The 22,500-nt window shown below is 39.8% G+C and overlaps 1 protein-coding gene across 1 annotated transcript in view; it reads left to right on the top strand.

Annotated features, from left to right (window-relative positions):
• ETV6 (ETS variant transcription factor 6) overlaps positions 1–22,500 on the top strand; it is a 342,518-nt gene that overhangs the window by 135,976 nt on the left and 184,042 nt on the right. Inside the window, exon 2 of the mRNA XM_036759590.1 lies at positions 8,437–8,569. Coding sequence (XP_036615485.1) covers positions 8,437–8,569 — 133 coding nt within the window. The remainder of the gene's footprint in view (positions 1–8,436; positions 8,570–22,500) is intronic.

The following is a 22,500-nucleotide window of genomic DNA, read 5'->3' as shown; positions in this document are numbered from 1 at the left end:
GGCTGCACCTGGAAGCTGCATCTCCTGATTCGTAACCCAATATTCTTTTCTACATGGTTATTATTTTTGTCGTTATTCTGAGAAGGATATAAAAAGCCTTCCTTCAGTGGTATGTGTGCTTTAAGAAAAATCCTTCCATGGCACAGTGGAAGGAAATCTAGAATTGGAGCTGGAGGATGTGGCTTGAAATCTGTTGCCTATAACGTTTGTGACCTTGGGCAGGCTACTACAACCTTCTTGGCCTCAAAATCCTTGTCTGAAAGTGAAGGGGTGGACTAACTGATCCCAGAAGGGCCTTTGAGCCCTAAATCTAGGATTCCGTGGCCATTGAAAAACAAACTAGCATCTCAAAGTTGTCAACTTTCCTGAAGTGTGACCCTTGGATGAACAACCTTTTCAATGGAATTTTAAAGATAAAAGAAATGGTATTTCTGGTGTAGGACTTGGTTTAAGGCCACCTATCTGTATGTGTCCGTGGTGCTAGATGTACAGATGAGAAATGAGCATGGGTCACTTTTTTTCAGCATTTCATTACACTGTTTCATGCCCTGCAGGCATAAACTTTATGTGATTATAGCAAGAATAACTTGTTTTTATTAAAGTATTTGAAAGCTGACTTCAGGGAAAAAAGATTTCCCATGAAGTTGGATTGTTTTGCAAAAGGAAGATGTTTGCATTAAAGTAGACAGATTTTTGATGATTTCAGCCCTTAATTTTATAAAACTAAGTGAATGATTTTCATTGGTTTACCATCCCTGGGATTCTATTTAATCTGAAGTAAAATGCATGTGTATGTATGTATAGATATGTATGAATATATATGTATATGTGTGTACACGCGCACACACACACACACACGCAAATATAGGGAGCAGCTAGGTAGTGCAGTGGTTAGAGCCCTGGGCTGGGTGTCAGGAAGATTCATCTTCCTGAGTTCAAATCCAGCCTTAGACACTTACTAGCTGTGTGACCCAGGGCAAGTCACTTATCCCTGTTTGCCCCAGTTCCTGTAAAATGAACTGGAGAAGGAAATGGCAAAGACCCACAAGTAGTTCATTGGGTTGAATCTGGGAGCCTATCAGAGTATCCTGTTGTCATACAATAAGCTTAATTTTTTTTTTGGTGGAGCATTTATGGTATAGTCGATAGAGGACAGTCCTAGGACTCGAGTCTTCTTTCTATAGATATAAAGATCTTTTATTTTTGTTTTTTAAAAATAGATTATTACAGATTGAGCCATCTTTTCTTTTTGATTCAGATGATTTCAGGAACAATAATCATAACTGGCATTGACATAGCCCTTTAAGGTTTACTGAGTAATTTACATATCTCTCATTTGTTCCTCTCAATGGCTCTTCAAGCTAGGTCCTACAGTTAGATTGACTCTCTCTTACAGGTGATGAAACCCAGAGGGGTTGTGACTTGCCCATGATCACACATATAGCAGTGAAGTGTCAGCTGGGATACAAACCAAGGGCTTTCCAGACTCCCAGTCCAATGCTTATTCCGTCATGCCACATTTTAAAATGATATTTAATTGGCAATTGGCTTTGTCTCAGCTTTTTCAAGTAGTTAATGGTTCGTAGACACACATTTAAATGTACTAAAGTAGCATCCTATTTAAGGAAAATGTCTGTATATTCATTATCTTGTGGAACCCAGAAGTCTTGTCTTATTAAGAGTCATCTCTTCTAAGATTTTGTTCCTTCATTTGGTTAGAGGCAGAGCACTAGAGTATACTAAGTCTTCCTAAAACAAGACACACCCTCACCTACAGAGGAATGGATCAGCAAGCCTGCTTTACTTAAGTACAAACCAAAGATTCCAAAACATTCTCTTTTGTCAAAAACAGAACCAACTCTGTGCCTTTCATGGGCCCTGGACTGGTGGGGAAGGAGGTAAGGTGGTGCCTGACTCAGTTTGACTTAGCTGTCCTTTCCTTCTTTTGCCGTATTTACATATGCATGCTCCTTTCTTTCTCTCTCCCCCAACTCCTCTGTAAGGTAAGTTAGTTCCACTTCCTAATCTTGGGCCATACAGTGCCTTGTGCATTTTTAAAATATAATTTGTTCCCCTCAATCCAAGTCTTAGGCATTAATGATTCTCCAAGTGGAAACATTTCTCTTTCATCTGTCTGTGAATTTGAGAAAAAACTTTTTGCAGCATCCAAACAATATTATTACCACATCCTATATAATGATATCACAGATGTGGTAATAAAGGACTAAAACGGTTTAAAAAAAGGACTAAAATGGTAAAAAAGGACTAAATGAATTAATAATGATTCACTTTTATGTAGCATTTTAGGGTGTATAGAATACTTTCTTCACAACAACCCCCTAAATTGGGTACAAGTATTATTAACCTTATTTTTGCATGAGGAAACAGATGTCCAAACAGGTTAAGTGCCTCACCCAAAGTCATGCAGCAGAGACAATACTGATAGTAATAACATTTCTATGGTACTCACTATGTGCCAGGCACGGAGTTAAGTGCTTTAAAAATAATTTATCTCATGTTATCCTCGCAACGACTCTGGAAGATTGGTGTTATTTTTATCCTCACAGTTGGGGAAACTGAGTCAGACAGGGACTAAGTGACTCACCCAAGGTCACAAGGTGAGTACTTCTCTCTAGAACTTGGGAAATGCAAGTTCCCAAGAACTTCTCAAGAGCCCAACGCCCAGTCATACAGGCTACATACAGCCAGTCAGGAATGCTTCCAATTTAAAAAGTATGTATTAATGATAAGGAGGAGGAGGAAGATGATGAATAACCCTGTGTACTTTGCCTGAAGTGGAAATATTACCTATTCTCACCGTCGGTAATTAGCTTGGGCAGTCGAGGTGATTTCTCAATTGAGTGAAAATAGCATTTAACCCTAGTATAAAGTGCCCTTTCTTAGGCTCATGTCTATAGTTAGAAGCAACTTCAGAGGACATCTGAGTCCAACTCGCTTATCTTACAAATGAGAACACAGAGATCTAGAGATGTTCAGTAACCTTCCAGAGATCCCCGAGATAGTCAAGCATCAGAATTGAGATTTGAACCCAGCTCCTCTGATGTCAAAGATAGGATTTGGGAGAGGGGAAGGAGGAGTTATTGTTTCACTCTTAAGACTATTAGATGAACATGTGGCTTTTTTTCCCTTTTTTTTCCTCTCTTTTTTTTTATTTTTAGTTTACAACACTCAGCTCTACATAATTTTAAGTTCCAGATTTTCTTCCCTCCCTCCCCAAGACAGCATGGAATCCCATATAACTTTGCATTGAATTAATTTACACACTAGTCAAGTTATGGAGACAAATCATGACCAATGAAATGAATCATGAGAAAGAAGAAACAGGACCAAAAAAAAAAACCCAACTCAAAAACAAAAACAAAAGAGAGAAAAAGAAAAAAAAGGGGGGGGGAGCGGAAGGCTAGCATGAAGTGTGCCTCACAATCTGCATTCATACTTCATAGTTCTTTCTCTGGATGTAGATAGCATTCTCCATTGTGAGTCCTTTGGAGTTGTCTTTGCACCTTGTGTTGCTGAGAAGAGCTAAGTATGTCAGGGTTGGTCCTCACAGAATCCATATATCTGTGGTTGTGTATAATGTTCTCCTGGCTCTGCTCCGCTCACTCAGCATTATGTTGTGTAGGTTTTTCCAGGTTGTTACGAAGTCCGTATCATCCCCATTTCTTATGGCACAATAGTATTCCATTACCTTCATATACCACAGCTTGTTCAGCCATTCCTCAATTGATGGGCATCCCTTTGATTTCCAATTTTTAGCTACCACAAAAAGAGCTACTATAAATATTTTTGTACATATGGGTCCTTTTCCCACTTGTGTGATCTCTTTGGGATACACCCCTAGAAGTGGTATGGGTCAAAGGGTATGAACATTTTTATAGTCCTTTGGGCATAGTTCCAAATTGCTCTCCAAAATGGCTGGATCAGTTCACAACTCCACCAGCAATGTAACAATATTCCAATTTTCCCACATCCTCTCCAGCATTTATCTTTTTCCTGTTTTGTTATTTTAGCCAATCTATCAGGAGAGATGTGGTATCTGAGAGTTGTTTTGATTTGCATTTCTCTAATCAGTAGTGATTGCGAGCATTTTTTCATATGCCTATAGATATCTTTAATTTCTTCCTCTGAAAACTGCCTGTTCATATCCTTTGACCACTTCTCAATTGGGGAATGACTTGTATTCCTATATATTTGGCTCATTTCCCTGTATATTTTAGAAATGAGGCCTTTATCAGCGATACTAGTTGTAAAGATTTTCTCCCAGTTTTCTGCTTCCCTCCTAATCTTTGATGCATTGGCTTTTTTTGTACAAAAATGTTTCAGTTTAACATAATCAAAATTATCCATTTTGCATTTTGTAATGCTCTCTATCTTTTGTTGGGTCATGAATTCATTTATTTTCCATAAATCTGATAAGTAAACTATTCCTTGCTCTCCCAAATTACTTATAGTATCAGCCTTTATTCCTAAATCATGAACCCATTTTGACTTTATTTTGCTATATGGTGTAAGATACTGGTCTATGCCCAGTTTCTGCCCTTCCAATTTTCCTAACAGTTTTTGTGAAATAGTGAATTATTAGCCCAGAAGCTGGCCTCTTTGGGTTTATCAAAGAGTAGATTGCTAAACTTGTTGATTTCTCCTACTTGTGTACCTATCCTATTCCACTGATCCACAACTCTGTTTCTTAGCCAGTACCAGGTAATTTTGATGACTGCTGCTCTATAGTACAGTTTAATATCTGGTATGGCTAGGCCACCTTCTCTAGCATTTCTTTTCATTAATACCCTAAATATTCTAGACCTCTTGTTCTTCCAAATGAATTTTGTTATTATTTTATCCAGCTCTGTAAAATAATTTTTTGGTAGTTCAATTGGTATGGCACTGAATAGATAGATTAATTTAGGCAAAATTGTCATTTTTATTATATTAGCTCGGCCTACCCATGAGCAACTGATATTTTTCCATTTATTTAGATCTGACTTTATTCGCGTGAAAAGTGTTTCATAATTATGTTCATATAGGCCCTGGGTTTGTCTTGGCAGATAGACTCCCAAATATTTTATAGTGTCTACAGTAACTTTGAATGGAATCTCGCTTTCTATCTCTTGCTGTTGGGCTTTGTTAGTAATGTATAGGAATGCTGAGGATTTATGTGGGTTTATTTTATATCCTGCAACTTTGCTAAAGTTTTTTTTATTATTTCAAGTAGTTTTTTACTTGATTTTCTAAGATTCTCTAAGAACATGTGGCTTCATATAAATCCATTATGTTTCCATAGCACCATTTTCTCTTCTCTTTTTGCGCATGTACCTGGCATGTTGGGGTTTTGGTTTTTTTTTTGTGTGTGGGGAGGTTATGATATTGATTAACATATTAAATGTGTTTTCACTAATTGTTTCACTTTTGTGAAAACCCTAAAAGCTATTTTTATATGTAGAGCCAATAGAGAATGAGATGGAGGACAGCTAATCTCTGAAGAATAGGGAGCTTGTGAATCAGAAAGAATAACAAAATGGACTAGGTATGAAAGAGATTTATGAATGCAGATTCTTAAATGTGGAGCTGGAAGAGACCTTAGAAGTCCTCTAGTCCACAGTTTTGCCATTTTGCCAATGAGTAAACTGAAATCCCAGAACTTTAAATGATTTGTTCCAGGTCACCCAGCTAGTTAGTGGCAGACGTGAGATGTAAAATCAGTTTCTCTTGTCACCTTTGCAAAACTTTTCAACAAATCTTGTGTGACTTTTTTCCCTCTTCACTCAAATCATCCACATTTCTGAAGTTGTGTAATAATAGTAATAAGATACATTTATATTGTCCTTTGCGGTTTACTGAACTATAAATCCAGTGGTGCGAGGGATGTATCCCCTTTATTAAGTTTTCAACGTAAGCATTGACATCTGGGAAATTGGCCAGCTCTACAAATCAGGGTTTGATTTGTTGATTGTCTAGACTTAAGAAAGTGATGGAGAAAATGCAAATGATACAGATGAAGTTTAAAAGGGTGCCATGAGTACAGTGCAATTTTCTGGAGAATTGGTTGTTCAGTATTTCCCAGCACATCCTTGTTCTCTCCTTTGGAGCCTCACAATGGTCCTGTGAAGTAGGTACTACCTCAGTCATTTTTCAGTCATGTGTGACTCTTCCTGACCCCATTTGAGACTTTCTTGGCAAAGATACTGGAGTGATTTGCCATTTTCTTCTCCAGCTCATTTTCCACATGAGGAACTGAGGCAAACTGGGTTAAAGTGACTTGCTCAGTCACACAGCTGTTAAGTGTCTGAGATCACATTTGAACTCAGGAAGATGAGTCTTCTGACCCTAGGCTCAGGGCTGTATCCACTGAGCCTCCTAGCACTGATGAGTAAAATGAGCCTCCAGGGGAGTTATATCTTGACCATGGTTACTGATGTAGACAGTGAGTGTTGGAAATGGGAGTCAATCCGTGGCTTACCTGACTTTTAAATCCAGTGATCTTTGTGTCATCTGGCTGCATGCAGAAAGGTGATTATTTCACCTCTAGGTGACCTTTCCCTGGGTGTCTTGTATATCTTAGAAATCCAGTACTTAGGCTTCAGGGGATCTATATAGCAATATGGTGTTGTTTGTAAAGCAAACCGGTTCTTAATGCTCCAGCAGCTTCTCCAGTTGGACGTTTCTGCCTCTGGTATAAAACCTTGGCTTAGCCAGCCTCTGACTAGAAGAAACACGCGGGCACACAATCAGAAAACCAAAACAGCCTGTTCTTAAGCAAGTGGCTTATTCCCCTCTGCGGACTTCCGTTTCCTCAGCGGTAAAATACGGTAGTTGGAGTGGATAGATGATCTCCGGGGCCCCTTCAACTCCAGCTTCCCATTATTCTCTGTTTCCTTCAGGGGCCCTTCTTATTTCTTTAAGTTTAAAATCTAGAATTACTTTGAGAATGACAGTGTTACCCTCTTCTCCAACATTTTCAGGCATGCCTGAGGGATTCTTTCCAGTACGTACATGATATGTGTTGATTTAGCTTGGATGTTTTTTTTTCCCCTGAAATCAGATAGATTGTTTCTGTTAAAATATCAATAAAAATAAAATTTCCTGTTTTATATAATTGCAAAAATATATTTTGCTGTTATTCTCGGGTTTTTGTTTGCTTGCTTTTATTTTCATAATGATATCTTTCAGATTTTTCTTTCTAATTTTTGGTGTCAAGCACTGTGGTTCTGCTCATGGTAGCTTGGATAGTAAATCAAAGATGTGTTCAAAATTCTCTACATCATGTTAGGAACATCCTAAAGTGGGGGAAAGGTGCTTGGTGCATAGATCCTAGGCACAGATTTCATTGACACAATAGTGAGTTATTTACCTTTTTTGTACTATTTTTACTTTTAAAAAAAAAAAGAATCCTTCCTACCCTCACTAGGTTTATTTATATTCAAGGCATGGCATTAAACACTGGGGGAATTTTTTTTAAGGCATTTATTCTTTTTCATTTGGCAAATACTGGTTGTTGGAGTTTAGCTGTAGAGCTAAGGCAGTTTTTTCCCCCTTCCTTGTTAGGTCAGATGAATAATATGTCCAGTTAAATACTACTGGCTTAATCCTGGAAATTGGCTGTGTTAAGGAAGAGAAAATACTGATTTTGGAGATATGAGGATAACTAGGAAGAGATCATTATTAATATTGTAAAAATTTACCTGTCATAAAGGAGAGCTAAATGTTATTGGAATATTTTTCTAGCAATTTAAGCAGTTAGGCAGAAAAATGAGAATTTTCCAGATTATTCCACACACATATAGATATATATGCTACTGTAAGCATAAGCTGTATTGCATGATTTTGTTGATTGTGGGTGTAGAACACCACCTTAGGAAATTGTTGGTTTTATAGTACTAGTAAATGTATTTATTTTATAGGAAATTGGAATAGATTTTGAGAAACTACTCCTTAAGCCTTATTACTGACAACCTCCTCTTCATTCTTTTCTTACTTTACCCAAGGAAACCACAAGGGTATCTCTCTTTCCACTTCAAAAGGAAAAAAAGCTTCCCATGTTACCCTACAAACTCATAAACTGTAGGGAATCTGAAAATTAGCCGCCTTATTGGTTGGAATTTAGGCCACATTACTTTAAATCAGATCTCTTTGAAAGGAAAACGAATATATAGGCATACCCAAATAATTTTTGTAGGCCGTATTCAAGTGTTATTCAGGCCAGATTAGCAAAAGGAGGGTCATCCGTAGTTGGGCCAATCCAGCATGGGAAAGCTTAATAGGAAGCGGCAGATTGTAATAGGGAATCCTGGGCTGACCTCATCCATGAAATGCCTCCCACTCTCCCTCTTCCCTCCATTGCTTTCACACCTCCATTCCAAGGTTCACATTGTCCTTCTTTTCCCCCCTCCCCTCTTTTCTTGCTCTTATTTTTAACAGCAGGAGAGAATTTCATACACCCCTCCAGAGAGCCCGGTGCCAAATTATACTGCTTCCTCAACTCCTCTTCATGTTCCAGTGCCTCAAGCCATCAGGATGGAGGAGGACTCTATCAGACTGCCAGCACACCTGCGTGAGTGTTTGCCAGCCCACCGGGGAGGGAAGGGGCTGGGGGTAGAGCTGGAGGGCCACAGGAGGGACAGGAAGGTGTAACTGGGGGCAATTCAAGCCGGGGCAAGGGAAACCCAGAGTTTGTTTCCTAAGTGTTTAGTTGTTCTGAAAAGCCTTTCCTACCTCTTTCTAAATGACTTGAGTATATTGAAGGCACGCATCCCTCTTCCCAAGTGATTTTTTTTTTATGCCTCTGACAAAAAGAAAAAAAAATAACAGAATTTGAAAATGCACAAAACATTTTAGAATTAACTAGCGTTCCTGGGTAAATGATCCTGAGAATTTGAATCTTTTTGGATTACACCTTAACTTTATTTCTGAGACTATTTCCTTTTCCTCTCTCTTCTTGAGCCTGCTTTTGTCTTTATTCTTTTTTACACTTCTTATTCTTCCTTCTCCCGTTTTAAAACTGGTCCTCCTTGTCTTACGCCTTTTCTTTCCTTTCCTTTTGCTTCAGTCTGTCTCCTTGGCTTTTTCTCACTATTCAGTTTGGTCAGCCCTTTTAGTCCAGTCAAGCGAATGGATCACTCCATGCCCTCCTTTTTTGTTTTGTTTTGGTAGCCTCAGCTATAAATCTTATAGACACCCTCAGTGACATTGGAGATTATTTGTGCTGACTCATCTGTGTCACCCAGTAGTCCCCAAAGCAAATAACATACCTGTTACTTTATCTTTATCTGTTGTTCCTGGGCTGCCAGTCAGCCCAGGTGATAAAATTCGATTAAGGGTATGTAGAAACTATGAATCAACTTGATTTCCTCCCTAATTACTGTTGTGGATAGAATGCCAGTAGCATTTCTGCCTCCCTAATTGCCTCAGAAGGCCAGTCCAATTCTGGAAGCATGGGTCCAGGACTTAAAGGGCTCTGGGACTTGGGATTTCTGACTTCCTTTCACTGGTTTCTGCTTCTTTCTACACATACTTTGTGATCTTTGTAATACTTGTGATCTTGTTGATACACACACACACAAACACACGTATATATTAATATAGACACACAATGTATACATACTTATTTATAACATATGCATGTACACATGTGTATATACACATGTTGATATGTATGTATATGCATATACACACGTATACACACCTAAAGATTCTAGATAGACTATATGTAATCTCTGTGTGTATGTATATATGTATGTAAAGATATATGTGTATGTATATAACACACACACCACTGGAGTATATATGTATGTGTGCACATACATGCATGTATGCGTGCGCGCACACACACACACTCTCTCTCTCTCTCTCTCACTCTCTCTCTCCCAGTGGGTAGAAATTTCAGTCATCTTCTCATCCCACTTAACTCTTCACATCATAAACATGAATTCACTAAGTGGCCACTCTGTGCCAGGCACTGTGCTAAGGGTTGGGAATACTTAGGCAGAAAGCACTCCTTACTTTCCGGAACTCATAGTCAATTGGGAATCTTTAAATTTTCCCCCAAGGGTCCATAAAAATATGTCAGAGGCTCTCCCTTCATATCCCTTGGCATTACATGGAAACCAGTGGAGCATGCCGTCTGTTCATTGAAGGGTCATGGTACCAGAGCCCTAGGGGACCTTCAAGGCCTAGATGCCCAGCCTTCTCATTTTTCACATAGGAAATTGAGGGGAGGTGAAGTATCAGAAAGTAGGATTTGAACCCAGGTCCTTTTACTCCAAAGCCCATTCTCTTTCCATTGTATCATTCCTGCCTCAGTTATCTCTTGATCTCTCTTTGTGGCAGAACTGTTTTCTTTTCTGATCTTACATATTTCTGATGATATGCTTGATTTTAATTTTCCTGAATGATAACCTTGTTGGCATGATGCTGCAGGCTATTCATACCCACCATATTCCTCTATGTTGCCTTTTGGGTGGCCTTTAATTTTAAAATAATGGACACTGTGTATTCTGTGACATGTAACAGTACAACATCACCTGAGGAATATTGTTTTTCAAAAGTTGATCTTTACTTCAGGAAAAATCTGAGGTTATTAAATCTCGAGTCCATATTTTCAAAGATGATTCAGTCAGCTTCTCTCTTTTTATGCAGTCCTAGGCCTAGTTCAGTATCCATTCATAGTATCTGCCCAAGGAACATTTACTGAAGGGCCAGGTATCATAGGTTGTCCATCAGCTACATATTTTAGTCTGGACGATAGGCATTCTTTATAAACTCCTTGGTGTTTCAAGTGTGGACAGTTAGGCAGAGTTCTCTGAGAGCATGGATCTTGTTTAGGAAGCTCTGCTGTGATGGGGGACTTGATGTCATCAATACAATGTCATCTGTATAAATAGGCACATTTGAGGGACCTTACCATCTTTAGGGTTTTCCTCTTTCATTTGGGCTCTGTGTTGAATATCCTTCCATAATGATGGTAAAAATCCACATCAAGAATGTCTCTAGCTCCTAGTTTTATGCCTTGCTTGATATTAATCATCAGAATGTCACCCAACAAAATTATCTCTGTTACTTCTTTCAAGGAATCATGTATGATTTTGGCATCTGCATAGGATGCTGAAGAGCCTTTAAGATGTTGTCTTTTGCATTAACAAACTAAATGCTTTTTATAATCAGTTTCAATAGCCCCTTCTACATAAAATATAGATGCTGTTACTTTTTCTTTAAGAAGAAATAGAATCTGGTGGGGCAGCTAGGTGACACAGTGAGTAGAGTACCGGCCCTGGAGTCAGAAGGACCTGAGTTCAAATGCGGCCTCACACACTTGGCACACTTATTAGCTGTGTGACCTTGGGCAAGTCACTTAACCCCAATTGCCCTGCCTTTCCCCCTCCAAAATAAAAAAAAAAAGAAATAGAATCTGGGATACAGGTAGTTTGCTTCCTTAGAGACTTAATCGTCATGACTGGAGGCAGGTTGAGGAAAGAGAGAAAGGACAAAAGGAACTTCTTACCTGAGAGACCAAGTTAACCATCAGAGAGAAGGAGTCTAGAGAGAGAATTCTTGAGAGAACTGAGTTTAACTCTCCTCCTGTGGAGAAGATATCAGGAAGAGAACTCTTGAGGGCATGGGACAGGTATTCTGGGAGTGGTTAAATGGTGAGACTCTTAGCAGAGTTGAAAGAGGTCAGCAGTTGCAGCTGATAGGGGGAAGTGACTCTGGTTAGGTGCTTTCTGTGATGTATTAAAATATCAAAGTGTGTTTATATCATTTGTTACACTCTTAATACAATGTATAGCCATGGCATTGATACTTAGCCTATGAGATTGAGGGGTTTGATATTGGGAGAGAGGAGCAAAAGCTCATGGGAGGAGACATTTCCCCACTTTATTTACAAACCTAGGATGGGGATGCAGAGCTTACCGTTTAAGTGAACTCATGCAGTTTTGTCAATCATATCACAGGATTTTAGGACTGATACCCCTAGACTCTGTAGAATGCATTACACTAGTTCAGAACCATACCAGACTCCTCTTCCTCCAAAGCTGGCCACTTGATTTTCTTATTCTCTACTCAGCATTTAAGGCACTCAAGGAGTACCTCCTAATATATCCTTGTAATTTAATAGAAATGCATGATATCTCTAACCTATTAGCTCTTAACCTGCAGCATAATTTATAAAATCAGAGAAACCTCTTCTCCTAATAAGTATTCATTCAATACCAAATCCCCTAGTCTCATGGGCTTAAATAAACATCATTGTCACTGGCTTTACAATTTATTGACCGTATAACAGAAGAAGACAAATATATATATATTTACTTAATTTTAACACTGGATCACAGAGAGAAGGATCATGGTCACCTCTAACCATCAACAGCAACCACTGTCCTCTCTTCAACTCAAGAATCACAGACTCACCACTTGATTCTCTCAGGATGTCAGTCACAGTCTCTCAAGAATTCTCTTCAAGATCCCTTCTCTACCGGATAAGAGTTAAACTCACTTCTTTCAGGAAATGTCTCAACTCATTCTCTCAACAAAGAAGTCTTTCTAGTCTCTTCAGCCAAGATAGTTAACAGTCTCTAAGGTTTTCTCTCTTAAAAAAAAAAAAAGGTAACAGTATCTGTCCTATCTGTGGGAGGAGCTGTTAAAGCTGGAGTTACATAATCAATAGACAAGCAGGCATTCTCCATATTTTTCGGTCACTCATATGACTTAGAAGTACAGTCTATGGTAGAATATATTTTTTTAAAAACCTGTTGATTCCCCTATCATATTTTGTTTAAGGATCCTTTCAACATGAATATAGATTATTCTCATAAAGATTTTTATAGTGATGGGGAAGTAGGCATATGGGTTAATACTTGTTGTTCACTTGTTTCAGTCACTTACAACTCTTTCTTATCTCATTGTATATGTAACGAGACCGAGATTTAGAAATTAAATAACTTACCTAAGGATCAGGATTTGAACACCAGTCTCCCAGCCTTAATACAGCCTTCTTTCTACGATACTATATTGTTTCTTTCTGTGTAATTTAAACTTTCTGGGCCTCATATCTTTAGAATTGAAAGGGACCTAATCTGGTCTAGCCCTGTTTTACAAATGAAAAGACTCCCTCGCAGCTGCTAGTGCATTCCATCCCCAGACTCCCTCATGTTAATTTTATCTATATCATACCTCTACTTACATATGTACATATTGATTTCCCTGTTAAAACATCCACTACCTGAGGGCCAGAAAGGTTTTATTTTTGTCCTTGTATCCTTAATGATTAGCATAGCTCCTTGCGCGTAAATACTTAATAAGTGGCTTCAGATTGGTTCAGGTTCAGAGAAGATAAGTCATTTTTCTAGCATCACCCAGTGAATGTGTGACAGAGCCAAACCTAGGACCTAGTCCTGGGCTCTTGGTACCACACCTAGTCTACCACAGGACTGTATTTAGGTCAGGCCAGCGGCATCTTTATATTCTGGGTCTGTGGAGGGCGGTGACCTAAGATGATCCTTTCTGGGGCACCACTGCCCTTGACATCTAGAATGAATGCTCTGGGATACAGGTGCCCAGGTCCTGACTCTGCATCTCGGTTGGGACTTTCTAAATGAAGGCAATAATAAGCCATCCTATCCTGCTGTCCTGTGTTAGAGAGCACGGGCGTGCTATTCTTACTTTTCAAAAAGAATCTGTTTTCAGCCTCTGTAATTCTTGAAGCTCTACTTCATGCATAAAGAACTCTCCCAGCTGGGCTGCTGATCCTAAAAGAGAATAAATATTATAACAAGGGAATAAGGTTATTGCTGTTTTAATCTGGGATTCCAGACAATTCCCAGTAGAATGCTCATGGAAAGTCCGGGGGAGAATCTGAAAGCAAAGACAGCACCAGGACATTTATGGTACTGCGAGGTTGAAAACATTTTTAGCCTCTTGTTTTAAAGAGACACTCACCAGACTGGTATGCCCCAGAGTAGCTCATTTGAAAGCCATTTTTCCTTCTCAGATCTCCAGATAAATCCTGCTTGAGAGCCCGTTTTTGTTTTTTCCTCTTTTAAATCAGTGCATAGTCTTTTCTCTGGGGGAAAGTCAAGTAAGCAGCTCACTAGCTAGAACATTCAGCCATTTACAAGCTTACAAACTTCTGCTTTTTAAAGTGCTGTCTCATCAGCGTTCTTGAAGCTTTTAGTCCTGTGGACCCAATGCCATACTCTTAACCAAAGAAATTTAAGCAAGCAGGTTGTCCATGCTGATGAGAAGAAAGTCATAGGAACACGCTTTTTCCTGGCTTCTTGGTGACAGGAGGCAAAAGGCCAGTAGGGACAGGCAAATAGAGAAGCAGAGACTCATGGTGATCATGTGGAACAGGAGATGGCAGATGAGGGCAAGAAGCCTAGAAAAGAGGAGAGCAACAGTTAAAAGAACCAGCTCGCAATCATCAAGCCTGCAGACGGAGGGATGAAGCACTTTTTTTCCCCCTGAAAATAAGAGTTAATTTTTTTTTTAGTAATTGGCCAGTAAATATAGATAGATATCCCATTCTTTAAGCGGAACATTCATCCAACATCTTGAACCCAAATATATGAGAAGGGATGTACCTCTTTTAAAATCAGAGAATTTTAGAACTGGAAAGATACTAAGGCTCAGGAAAATTTAAAGATTTTGTCAAGAAAACCCCATTGACAGGATTGGCATTGTGTGGTCTATGGGGTCATGAAGAGTCGGACACAACTGAATAACAACAAACAAAACTCCATCGTGTACAGCTGACTAGTGGAAGAGGCCGGATTAGATCCCAGATCTCAATTTTGTCTTTTCCACTTGACCTTGTGGGGCATTAGGCAAGATGTGCAAAGCTAGGTGAATGGCCATCCATGTCATGGCAACACAGACATGTTTCAATTCTCATTCTCCAGTTTGTGGAGTGAAATAGCTAAATATTCATTAATTTTAAAGTTTCTTTTCAACTTGTTTAAAATGTGGTCAACTTAGTCATGCCTTAATTTTAAATATGTAGGCAGTGTGGCATTCTCCTTAACATTTTCTCTAGAGCCAGTGCAGCCTTTGAAAAAAAAAAACCCTATGAAATGGTGCTTAAAAATCAGAACTTATGAGTCATTCATATTTTATAGGTTTATGGTTTATGGTATTATGGGTTAATAAACAGCCACTAATAGCAACATTGGTTTTCTAGAGTAAGAACTCCAGAAATAGTCCCGTTGGCTGGAGTTCCCCTCCTTAGGAGTCTTCCAGCCTTCTTATACTTGCATAGGGGGTTTAAAATAATTTAATGTAAAACCTGCCTTTGGAAACATTACCTTTCTGCTCACCCACTTGGTAGTTTTGCATTCTCAGGAGAGTAAATTGAGTTTATCAACAGTTAAACAGCTAGCAAAGTTGTACCCAGAGTGGAACATTGAAACAAAATCTAATTTTAGTTCTGCTTGGCCAACATATATATCTTTTTTTTTAATTTTTAATTTATGGAATAAGATAAGCATTTTTATAACATAGTACAGTAAAAAAAAAGATGGTTATACATGAAACTGTAAATCTACTATGCACAATTTGGTATTCCTTTCACATATGCAGCAAAATTATTTGAAATATCCTGGGTTTGATGGGACAGAAAAAAAGCCTCAAAAATGATGGTTCTTAGATCATTTCTTAGTGTTATAAAGTCTGTTCCTCTGAGTAGAGCCTTCCATATTCTACCTTGTATTGCATTTTTGTCCTTACTTTCTTCCTTCCCCTATTCCAAAACCCTTTCCATTCCAAAGACAGAAAAACCCAACAGAATGGGTTGTGGACTTCTTGTGGAGGGTTCTTGTCAGTTTTGGGCCTCATCTGTGGAATGTGACCTCTTACTCCATGGTAGGGCAGCCTTTCCTGCCTCTATTCCCAAAGCACTTCGTACATCTCTTATTCCACTTTGATATTTTATTTTGTTTGGAGTGATTAGTGCCGTTATCTTATTACCCGTACTAAGCATGGTGAGTAGTACAGGGGTCCTATTTTGTCCTTTGTTCTTTCTGTCTCCCACTTTGCCTAGGACGGCGCCTCATAAGTGCTAATAAAATGACTCCCATTTCTTTGATGCTTTAAGGCTTACGGAAGAGCCTTCTGAACAGTTCTGCAAGGTACATTGTGAAAATAGAATCATCCCTGTTTTACAGATGAGGCAACTTTAAAAGAGAGATCGGCCATCTTGCCCAAGATCTCAGAGCATTTCATTTCCGATCAATAAGTAATCATTAGGGGCCAGCTGTACACAAAGCACTGTGCTCAGACACTTGGGATACAAAGACAAAATTTTAAAAGTGACGGAGCTGGGTAGCTTAGCTTCTGGTTTGAAATGTGGGATACTTTCTACTTGGCCAGAGCACTCGATGAGTTTGTGTAATGAATGAGTATTCTGCAAGCCTATACAGGGGGAATGTGACCGTGCAGGTGCTCAGGACATTTTACAGGATGGTCTTATACCCTCCTACAACCTGATGAGATTAAACACAAGGGAAGGTCCAGAATAACTAAGAAGACAGGTAAGTGCATTGTAATACATTTCTCTTTTTCAGGCTTCTACATGAATTTTAGAAGTTATTTTCCCTCACCCTAAAATAGTACCTTTTCCAAGGAAAACGGGAATGACTTTGTTTTAAGAAAAGACTTTAATCTTGTCGTTAGCAAATATGGATATGCAACTATAATGCAATTAAATTGGCTTCCATAAGCTGCTAGTGTCCTCTTGTTTAGTCACACCTCATACTTAGTGAGAGTCTGCCTCCATTAGTCATTCTGTACGTCCTGTACCTCTAAGCTCTGCTGTCTTCTAAACCTCTTTCAGCTAATACTTAGGATCATTGACCTGAGCTGTAAGAGATCTCACAGCCCTTGCCCTGACTCTGCTAGCCCTTCTCTTAAACTTGGCTCACCCATCCTTCCAAGATTACAACTAAGCAATCCCTCCCCAAGACTCCTTTTCATTGCCTCTGATGGGAAAAGGGCCTACTTTCTTACTTGTCGCCATTTTATCTGGTGGTACCACGAGTTCATAGAGGCATAGGTGTGGAAGAAGCAGATTTCTTCCTCTTTCAATGCCCAAGGAAGAGATGGCTACATTCCGCATAGCAGCTAGGCAAGAAAAGTGGCAAAAAGGCAATTTTTGGAAGACCTACTTTCATCACTGTACATGAAAAATGTTTGAAAAGTTTCTAGTTTGTCAGCTACGCATTGTGATATAGAAGCCTCGGTTATCTGCTTTAATCAGAGACAGAGACAGAAAGAGGAAAGGAGGAGGAGGGAAAGGGGAGGGAGGGAGAGAGAGAGAGAGAGAGAGAGAGAGAGAGAGAGAGAGAGATCAGCAAAACATCCAGTATACTTTGGAAGGGAAATTTCCTTTCTGGGTTTGGTGTCTGAAAGAATTCCCGATGCAGACAGTCACTGATTCCCAGCTCTATACTTCCAGATAAGGAAACAGCTTCAATAAATGCAGCTATTTATAGCTGTCATATATATATGTCAGCTCTAAATAGCTGTGTGTATATATACATATGTGTGTGTGTGTCAATATAAGAAGTTTATTGACCTTTTCTTTTACATCAGCATCCATACGGGGAACCCCAGGGTCTTTATGATAGCTTGGCAGCTTGCGGAATGACAGGGCCTGACTGTGAACCTTGGCTATGGGTAGGAAAGCAGAGGAGCACTCATCTTCAGGTCCATTTCTCTCATTTTCATTGAAACACCAGAGCAGTTGCTTAAATTACATTATCAATTAATCATCCCTAGCTAGTCCTCTTTTACTCATGGGAATCCGGAGACGTAGAATTGGTTGTCCGATCTCAGTGTGAGAAGTTAAGGAGGGTTATTCTATGGCAGCATTTCTCAAACTTGTTGATCTCAGGACCCCTTTATACTCTTAAAAATAATTGAGGATCCCATGCGCCTCCATCACAAAGAGCTTTTGTCTATGTGGGTTGTATCTACCATTATTTACCACATTAGAAATTGTCTTAATATTGTTTATAAAAGTGGTCTTGATCTCTTGAGTCCTCTGTAAGGGTCTAGGGCTGGGGGGTGGGGGGGAGACTGGGTGGGAGGCCAGGCTGACCACACTTTGAGGATTGATACCTTACGGCAAATGCAGTGAACATCTCAACATGTAACCTTTGAAGGTAACTATTCCTTGGTCTTGTACTTTGAGTCTGTAAAATAACTGTTCTCTGCACAAAATCTTCCCCCATCCGCAGCCCCTAATACATACCTTGCTGCCCATTTCTCTTGAGTTTCCCCAACCATTAAAAGACTATACCCTTTCTTTTGTGTATTTGGAGCATGGAATTGAAGACCTGTGTATTCACTAGAGAACTGAGCTGTCTTTGGAGGCAAGAAGCTCTGAGTTTGAGTCCCACTGCCATGCTATACACTCTGGTTATATGATGCTAGCTAGGCAGGTCACTACCTCTCAGTGTCCCAGACAGATTCTTAAGTTGCAGTTAATCAGCAGATCTGAATTGGTGGAATAAGTTCCTCACCAGGAGCTTCATCAGGTCAAAAAAAATATGTGAATTCACCTGTTTCCATCTTTCCATAAAATTCGTAGACACAAGCAGAAAAAAAAAATGGTCTTTGAGTGCAGGTTGCAGATTTGAGGCAGATGTATTGTAGCCTAGGGCCTACCTTCTGTTGCCTTTCATTATTTTGGGGCCAAGAAGTGTGTCTTTCTCCACCACAATGCATTGGAGAGAGTAGGCGTTCATTAAGGTTTTATGGAGCTGAATTTTCTTCAAAGCATCAACAAACATTTTTTTGTGTGCTTGTTAGATTGTAAGCTCCTTGTTAGATTGTAAGCTGCCTTTTGCTTCTTTTTGTATCCCTAGTGCTTAGCACAGCGCCTGGAATGTTTGTCGTCGTTCAGTTGTGTCTGACTCTTTATGACCCCATGGACTGTATTGGCCACGGGGTTGTCTTGGCAAAGACACTGGAGTGACTTGCCATTTCCTTCCCCACTGTATTAAAGCAGACAGGTTAAGTGACTTGCGCAGGATCACACAGGTAGTAATGTGTCAGATTTGAACTCTTGTCTTCCTGACTACAGGCCCAGTGCTCAATACCTAACTGCCCCACCCGGCACATAGTAGGTGCTTAATAAGTGTTTAATGATTAATTGATTGCCAAGGTACTGTGCTGGTTGTGGGAGATAGAGAGATAATTATAAAACAGGATCTTAGACCTCAGGGACCTTGTATAGAAATCTCAATTCAATAAAAATTTTTTGAACTGTCTTGAAATTACTTGGCTCTTACTTTGTATATGCTTTGTATTTACTTGTGTACACGTTGAATCACTCTTAATAGAACGTATGGTTACTAAGGGTTGTGATAGATAAAGTGCTGAATTAACAGTAAGAATGACTTGGTTTTGAACCTGCATCGGACACTTCCTAGCTCTGTGACTCAGGGCAAGTAGCCTAACCCCTCCCTGTCTCATTATCCTCATTATAATAATATCATGTACCTCACTGGGTTGTTGTGAGCCTCAAATGAGATACAAAATACTGGGCAAACCTTAAAGTACTATATAATAGGTGGTGGTGGTGGTGGTGGGAGTGGTGGTGGTAGGAATGGTGGTGGTGGTGGTAGTGATAGAGAGGGTGGTGGGGTAGGATGGTTTACTAGCCCAACTGTGAGTTTTGTCTTTCTACTCAAAGCACCTAGCTGGTGTCATGTGGATAATAAGTGCTGAAATGAATTGAATCCCATTTTCCCAGTGTATAAATTCCTCATAGCCATTGGCTTAGTCACTGGAGAGTACTTTAAGTCATTCTGGTGAGGGTTGCGGAGGCAGTTACCATGATACTCTCCCAAAGGCATGGAGCAAGTCCCACCTTGCTACCTGGAATCGGACTGCTGCTTCCTGGTATTGATTTATTCTTTTTCACTTCTTCCTTTGGACGTACCCTGGGGAATCTTTTTCTCTCTTTGGTTCCTTTTGGTCTCCTAAAGGCCGCTAGAGTTGGAAGGGGAGAGGATCCGGGAAATTTAAGGAGACCTTGGTCCCTAGCTTAAGTCTAGTGAGTCATCCTGCCCTGCCCTTTCTTTTCTCTGTCTTCAGGTGGGCGGGCTACTACTACCCAGCCTTTTTGAAATTAGCCTTTATTTAGGTTTCCTGTGCATCATGGATGCAAATAGCCCTCTGATGGGGATGTGTGGATCCAATAATAGAAATGCAAATCTCAGAAATGGATAATGCTTATGAGGATTGAGTGCAGATGGGATGAAAGAAAGGATGAGTCTGAAATGTACCAGGACACTGAAGGCTGCTGTGTAGAGAGACTGGGAGTTTGACAATGGAGGTTAGAATCCCAGCTGGCACTTTACAGTACATAGTTTACTAACTCTGTGTGTGTGTGTGTGTGTGTGTGTGAGAGAGAGACAGACAGACAGACAGACAGATAGATATATAAACAGACAGACTGACCTCAGGGAAATGATTTAACTTCAGTGGGTCTGGTTCTTCATCTGTAAAATAAGGGAGTTGACCTATGATTCTCATTTCACTTATGCCATCCTATGAAATCTGTTTCTGAACTCCATAATTTTTAGGGTTGGAGTTGAGGGTTAATACTTTTCCTGGATCAAGGATTCTTAACCTTTTTGTATATCATGAACCCCTCTGGCAGTCTGATGAAGCCTATGTACTCCTCAGAAGTATGTTTTTAAATGCATAAAATACATAGGGTTACCAAAAAAGAAAAAAAAAACGCGAAACAAACACATTTATATTGGAGTACAATTTTAATACCTTTTTTTGAACATGGCTAATGTGGAAATTTGTTTTACATGACTTCATATTTGTAATGGGCTTTATATTTCTTGTTTACTTAATAGGTAGGGGATAAGGAGGGGAGAGGATAGGATGAGGGAGATAGTTTTGAACTGAAAATTAAAATAAAATTGAATTTGAAAAATAAAACAAAACACCAAGTTCACAAACTCCAGATTAAGAAGCCCTGCTCTGACGGGTAAAGATTTGTTTGGATAAAGTAGGTGAAGTGCTTGGAGGCAGTAGGGGTGAGGGGGGTGGGTGAAACAAATAAAACAATTTGAGTTAGGGAGAACTAGCAGAGGCAGCAGGGAGTTCAGATACTTCTGCTTCAAACACAGCAATATTGATTTTGAAATAGCGTAGCCACCCAGACCGATAGATCCTGCTGCATTTTACAGGGAGTGGCTTAACTGTGTTCCAAGGTTCTATTCAACCAGTCACATTCCAGCCAAACTATAGGGTATCCCAAAAGTTTTAGTAATTATGTAATTTTAATTGTGTAAAGCTGCACAAAGACTTTTGGGACATCCTGTACATAAGGAAAATTCCTACTCATAGAAACATTTTGCAAACATTGTCTCATTTTATCTTCAGAACAACCCTGAGTGATAAGTTTTGTTGTCTCCTTTCTATAGATTGACTTGCCCTTACCACTTAGCTAGGAAGTGTCTGGAGCCTGATCAGAACTCAAGTCTTCCTGACTCCAGGTCCAGTGCACTAGCTAAGGTGCTACCTTGCTGCCTCCTTAGCTTCAGGGGATGGTGGAAGGAAGGATTAGGAAAGGCATCATGTGGGTCAGGGCTCTTGAGCTGAGTTTTAAAGGAAGTTAGAGCAGGACTCTGAAAGGTGGGGTGTCCTGTCTGAAGGAGGACATTTCAGGTAGTGACAATAGTCACCATTCTGCTGAGGCGCTGTGGGACTAGCTGTATCTAATGTCATAATTTGACTGTAGAAAATTCTGAGAGAAGAAGAAAATTAATTTTCCTTATGGAAGAGATAGAGAGGGGAGAGAGGTAAAGGGAGAGACATTATACAGCTGAGAATCCAGAACTATGATTTCATGGGTGGATGGGAACTGAAGGTGTATCACCTTCCTTCTCCGACAGATTGCAGCAAGTCATGTCTAACTTTATAGTATCAGAATGTCCCAGGGTACCAGGAGGTCATGGGATTGGCCCATAGCCAAACAGCAGCGGGGGTGGGGAACCTGTGGTCTCCAGGCCACGTGTAGCCCTTTAGGTTCTCAAGTACGGCCCTTTGACTGAATCCAAACTTCACAGAACAAATCCCCTTAATGAAAGGATTTATTCTCTAAAACTTGGACTCAGAAGGCCCCACCCAAGGACCTAGAAGGCCATATGTGGCCTCGAGGCTACAGGTTCCTCAGCCCTGCACATACCAGAGGTAGGTCTTCCTCATTCCACTTTGGCTGGCTATCTGTCTTTTCTACCACATTTTCTCTAGACACAAGAGGAGGATGTATAAACTCAGAGTTAAATGTAGAGCTCAGACAAAGGAGTAAAAGTTATTCACTATCATGAGTGCCGTCAGTTGGCAAGAAATAAGATCTGTCCCCTGGAGGTGCTCTCATGGAGAAAGTATATTGGGTCAGTGAACCAAGACCTTTAAAATTCCAGTAACGCCCAACATTGATTCACTCTGGGATGATATAGCTCA

This window comes from Trichosurus vulpecula, chromosome 5 (genome assembly GCF_011100635.1).
Source record: "Trichosurus vulpecula isolate mTriVul1 chromosome 5, mTriVul1.pri, whole genome shotgun sequence".
Taxonomy (NCBI): domain Eukaryota; kingdom Metazoa; phylum Chordata; class Mammalia; order Diprotodontia; family Phalangeridae; genus Trichosurus; species Trichosurus vulpecula.
Note: the sequence above shows the minus strand (reverse complement) of the source record. Positions and strands in the feature narration are given on the sequence as shown.